The sequence below is a fragment of the Branchiostoma floridae genome, chromosome 7 (assembly GCF_000003815.2).
Source record: "Branchiostoma floridae strain S238N-H82 chromosome 7, Bfl_VNyyK, whole genome shotgun sequence".
In the NCBI taxonomy this organism is placed as follows: domain Eukaryota; kingdom Metazoa; phylum Chordata; class Leptocardii; order Amphioxiformes; family Branchiostomatidae; genus Branchiostoma; species Branchiostoma floridae.
Window position 1 is genome coordinate 16,647,925 of NC_049985.1, and position 6,000 is coordinate 16,653,924.

Consider the following 6,000-nt stretch of genomic DNA (forward strand, 5'->3'; position numbering starts at 1 on the left):
TCATTTTTTTCACCTCCAGATCGAGTTGTTGGAGTCCTACACTGGTGACAGAGAGAAGCTAGGCAATGCTGAAAAATTCTTCCTGCTGCTCATAGGCTTACAAAAGTACGTCTTATTTTGTTATATCCATAAAGATGGAGGTATTTTTTATTAATGTTTTTTTCGCGTGTCTACCATGATTGATTGATTGATTGTGCATGTTTATGTTTGCGAACATTTGTGGTCGGTATAACTTTAGAGCCTCTGGATGGACTGTCTTTATATTTGGTACGTGGGTAGGGGTTGGGAAGGCAAAGATCAAGACCGAGTTTGGACCCCCTGGTGTATGACCTTGGTACTGCAGCAGAACCTCAGTTTTTGTGTGTCTTTTGTCCTGTTTTGTGTGTGCTCTATGATACATGAACATAATCATCTACACACGCAAAATCTGAGCACAACAGTTTAAAAGTGAAATGATATGGAGTCACCGTTTGTGGGATAAAACCGACGATGGCGATTAAAGTTGGAAAATACATACATGTGTAGATGAAGGTTAAGGTCAAGGTTAGACAACCAGTTCATGAAAATACGCGGTTCAATATTACTCAACTAATTGTGTTGTTACTCATGCAACTGGATACATTTGACAAAACTTATCTAGATCCAAGAGTAGTGACTATTCTTTTACGTATTACATGAATTAAAAGAAGAAAAAAACTAACCAATTTGATACTAGCTACGTAGCTGGGGGGACCATCACAGCAGTAATCTTTGCTGGCGACTAGAAGCTTGACAATACTGACCAGACCAGATCAATTATTGTAGAGTCTTGTTCAAACTGGTTGTCAGTCTCATTGTGACAGTTATACCTTGTTACAATGTTGACGTCAACTTTAAAATGAGTCGTCTCCACGCTAATCCCCCACAAATCCAATAAGACGACATTACAGTATCACGCAAGGTGACAAGGCAGCTGGGAATGATTATCAAGATTATAGACAGAAAAAAACAGGGCGGCGCATGTTATTGATGGGCGGTGTATGTAGTAATGGCATTAAGCCCTTAAAGCCTCCCTTTGTGTGATTTCCACGACTCACCAATGTTAGAGCTTAGGTGGCAATACTTTCAACATGTCAGAACAGAACATGTGAGTCTACGTTAGAAAATGGAAAGTTTAGGATTTCGGGTTATATATTAACATGTGAGGTAGACTTTATAATATGCCTTCGACAGGGGTGTACGCAAAATGTGATGAGTTACTTGAAGATAGACAGATAATGTCGTAAATGGGGCCATCTCTGTCTTAATGTCAACTACAATACTTACATTGTCCAGTCCTTCCCCCATTGTCACTGTGGTCATTACATAAATGTGAAGATTGAATCCAACTTAAAACCCCCGTAAAGGTAGCCATTATCCATTGTCTGTCGTGTCAAAGGTCACGGCGCTTCAAAGCAGAACGCCCGGGATGATTGACAGCCTCACTGCACAAGTTTGGGCCGTCTCAGACAGGCGATGCACCGGTAATCATCGCATTAACGTTGGTGGGAAAATCAGAGCGTTTAGTGGCGATGTGGCCGAGCGCGGCGTCCGGCCCTACCGGCGGCTTCTCGCGTGTTCTAGCCGTTAGTGAGACACGCTTGGGTGACCTCAAGTTAATGTACGCAGGAAACGCTATTTTCTATATGATTTCCTCAATACAAATTGGCTTACTACATGTTATGGTTGGTGGTCTTGAACTCATATCCTAGACAACGTCGTTATACTGGAAAACATGATAAATCTCCCTGGGTCGATTTCCGTTGGGCATCCTACATTTGTCCGGCAAGCTTTTATACAAAACTTATTATCTCACCGAAACGCTACCCCGTGTTTTGTTACCTATAAGGAAGTTCCGTTTTATGGAAACTTCGTTTTTATTGACAGATAGAAATGGTGGTTTGCTTGCACGCGGATCTAGAAACGTATAACACATATTATCACGATAAGGAAGGCAATGAAAGCCCTTAATGGCCATCAAGATTACGTTACCGGTAAACAGTTGATAACAAGTGTAAAAGTTTGGATACAAGTGCATTACAACACTCAATGGCTAGATTACGCCTTATCAAAAGCATCACTTCCCTATTGCCTTCCTTTGTACAAGGACAATTGTTTGTAAGCTGAGTCTACGTTACAGAAGTCACGTTTTCTTCTGAGTACAATTTCGTGCATTCTGACACGTGGTGTTGCCATGGCAACTCAAATACTTGTCTTGGATTGTGGTCAACACGGCTTAGGCTTACGTCACATTTCCAAACCGGGGCCCAGTCGATCTGTTTTTGGAAACGAAAAATAGAACTGTTTATACTGATCATGTTTATGTTGATCTTAGTAAAACCGTTTCGGCAAAATTCAGTTGATTGTAAACAAGACATTGTTGATATGGTTGTCAAAATTCTAACTATAACTATATTGGTAGGTACGGATGGGTTCATTGTAATTCTAGTCAGTAACCTAGTTACATCGTTAACTTAGTATATCGACACAATTAAAGTCAGACATAGTAGAGTACCGTGATTTGTTCCATCTCATTGACACCTTTAATCAGTGGGTTCAAAATTGTCCTTTTGAATCACTGTCTTGTCACCGAAATCTTTGGTAGGAAGCACAAGTTACAGAAAAGTAAAAATATCAGCATGACAACCGGGTCACGAAGTCACGTGAGTCCTCAGTAGCTAATCTCGTCCATAGAAAAAAAGCATTACGTCATCTCTTGGCTGTCGTCCCAAAACCGTTCCCCAAGCCTCGTCGTTCAAGCGCGAAATCGCATTGGACTCATCTGACCCAGAAGCCTGGATTGGATATTAAATGTCAGGGGGTGGCGCTTGGTAAAGAAGAGGTCAAGTATGACTTGAAGATTTAGTTTGACGGCTGTTTATAAGTTATTACAGCTGGTGGATTTGGTAGGAAGGCTGTCGTGTTGTGATGGGGAGGGGGGCGGTCCGGGGCCTCTTGTACGTGACCCATGCAGAGATTTATCATGGTTTGCACAATTTAACTTTAAGATGTGTTGGAGTGGATATTCCTGTCCATCAACACAACAGGTCAACAACCTATTGTGTGCTTAATACGTGTTTCCGAGTGGAAAGCACCGGAACAACATTTTAACTTTAACTTACGACGGGAAACATTTAATAATGTTTAATGATTATGACAATAGTGCAATTTTACATCGTAGCCACAATTGATGATGTTCGATTTTATGCCCTCATTTCCCTCTTTTAGGCTATGTTTAATCAATCAAAACTGCAATAAATTTTGGGAGGATTTGGTTCTACAGAAAACACTCTGATCAGTCATATGTGGGCCTGTTTCTGTTGGAAGTTCACAGTTTTAAAGCATTCTTGTATGATGCAATGATGTTGCAACTTCTCTCACTGAATATCGACATGCAATGCGATAGGGTTGATCTAAATTACTATGTAAAGAAACGGTAGGAACATTTACTTTATATGTGCTGTCCTAATATTACACAGACCACCTTTAAAGCTTTGTGAAATATAAATGTTGCTGTTGTTGTTTCCCTCCAGTTACAAGCTCCGCATAGATGGCATGCTGCTTAAAGAAGAACTCAACTCCACCGTAGACTACCTCGAACCTTCGATAGAGATCATGATCAAAGCTGGGGAGGGTGAGTAGCTTATCTTGTTACCTTTCTCCAACGCACCGTTTCACATCTTTGCCGTCCCATTTGGTCAGCTGTTTACTGCCTACCAACAGAAGGCTTCCAAGGAAGTTGAGCATGTACACACTAGTACATGTGTACAGTCGTGTAGTAAGACATCGCATATTGTCATTTCATTGTACTAGTTTGTACTTCTGCAATATCACCATATGACGGTCAGACCTGTACTTAGTTTTTGCAAGAGCATAAATGTACAATGAAGATCTTTCATTGAACCATTCATTGTATACGAATCCTCCATGATGTTGCTTTAATGCCTCGCGTATAATACAGTACTACAGTAGCAGTGAGATCCCAACTTTAGATACAGACATCTACGTCAGTCAAAATAGACTTCTGTCGGGGCTTGGTCTTTTTCCACCTAACAAAAAACATAGTAGAGGTGAACCTTGACATGCATGCACCCACTGTTCACGTTAACACTAGTTCACCTTTATCCGTGGGGTAACCTATATACGTTGTTTAAAAAATCCGGGTGATAGAAATATCGAGTCGACGGACGGTGGTTTCAAATTGCAATATTTTCGAAATGTTTGAAACCCCTATCAGTCGACTTGATATACCTAAATACCCACTTTTTTAAACCAACAGATATAGGCTACCCCCACAGATAAAGGTGAACTAACGATAAACCATTAGCCTTTTGAGAACACATGTTCACTTATGAGTAATTTACACGTTTTGTCTCGAACCTACTTTTGTGTGTTGCACTTATTTTCTTATGACATTAAGTGTCCGCAAGTCGGCATGGTTCCCTCAATTTACCTCTTAAAACATTACAAGTCTTTATCTTCAGTAGTCAACAGACTGTGCTTAAATCCGTTCAATACGAGGTCACTGAAAACGAAAACAGTTGAAAGAACTTTGCAATTATCATGTGTTTGTTCTTAGCGCATGCGTATACACGTGTGTTTTTCCCTGACTTAATTATGCAAATTATTTAATTGTCCGTGAAAAGTCATCACCGTGGTAACGTGTAGTTCTTTTCTTCTTGTGGAGTGAAGCTTGGTTAACGGACAGACCGGTACTGACTTCACTTCTCCAGGTCAATGAAATTAAGGTCAAAGCAAAGCAATGATGTAATCAACAATCAAATTTGAACTTTCTGTTTGTCCAATCAACGAAAAGTAACGCGCAACTGTCAAAACAGGTTATGTTCTTCGATGAGCAATTACCCATCAGATTTAATGCTCGTATAACGTGTACATGTACTGCTTGTAATGGGTTAAATTTACTGCAGTACATTGCATCGGAAAAAAACAAAGCAAAAACTATGACGATGAAACCCTGGTTTCAATTTCAGAAATAAAATCGGCCCCTGCAGTTCCGAAAAGCCGCCAGAGGGCTACCCCTTACTTTCTGTCCAAAGAGCTACCTACCACTCAATAATCACACCCATAGCATGTCCAGAACTCGATATATCCAAGTTGGAAGTCACGTAGAGACTTATCATCATGTGTAAAGGCTGTGAAGGCGTACGTATACATAATGTCTCGATCCTGAAGATTTCGTTTTACTAATGTTTCTTTGTTGTATTTTACAGAGCTCCTCAAGTGCAAGGCCTTACAAGAAATCCTCCACATTGTGCTAATAACGGGCAACTACATCAATGCTGTAAGTATATGTATGATAAGGAACGTATTACTAATATATCTTACAATACATGAGCACCACCTAGCGCTTTTGAAAGAACTGCAGCCTAGTATTATGTTGTAGCAGCAGACAGTTAACTTTGATAACTACTTTCAACTAACACATATCAGCGTGTGATGCGAGAAGTATCTTATGTACCCATTATCGATATAGACAATAGGCTATTAAAGCTAGAGCTATGTAGTAAACTGTTCTTCGATGACAAACTATTGTGTGCCTGACAGGGTGGGTACGCAGGAAATGCTGTTGGATTCAAGATGGCGTCCTTACTGAAGCTGGTGGACACCCGCGCCAACAAGCCTGGCATGAACTTCATGCACTACGTAGCTTTGGTGAGTACTGTTGCTTACTAGGGCATGATAATGGTTATTACATCAACCCAGCATGCCGTCTATCACATATGAATTGGACAATCGTTTCCATTTTGGAAATGACGGGAGAAAATATAGCCACCATAGCTGGCTCTCTGGGTATTTTTTCTCTTTTTGTTCATAAATTTGCTGGCCATTTCTTTTTGTACTGGGTCGTTTTTCCAACGGTGAAGACAAACGACCTTGTACAAAAAATAAATGACCAGCAAAAGACGAAATGGGCCCAGAGAGCTTGCTATGGGAGCTAGATTTTCCCAATACCCTCAGGTG

At 40.5% G+C, this 6,000-nt stretch overlaps 1 protein-coding gene across 3 annotated transcripts in view; it reads left to right on the forward strand.

Moving 5' to 3' along the window:
• Positions 1-6,000, forward strand: part of LOC118419076 (inverted formin-2-like) — a 64,774-nt gene that overhangs the window by 51,089 nt on the left and 7,685 nt on the right. For all 3 annotated transcript variants that reach the window (XM_035825353.1, XM_035825356.1, XM_035825354.1), the window contains 4 exons: positions 20-105; positions 3,552-3,652; positions 5,250-5,320; positions 5,584-5,691. In XM_035825353.1, coding sequence (XP_035681246.1) covers positions 20-105; positions 3,552-3,652; positions 5,250-5,320; positions 5,584-5,691 — 366 coding nt within the window. The remainder of the gene's footprint in view (positions 1-19; positions 106-3,551; positions 3,653-5,249; positions 5,321-5,583; positions 5,692-6,000) is intronic.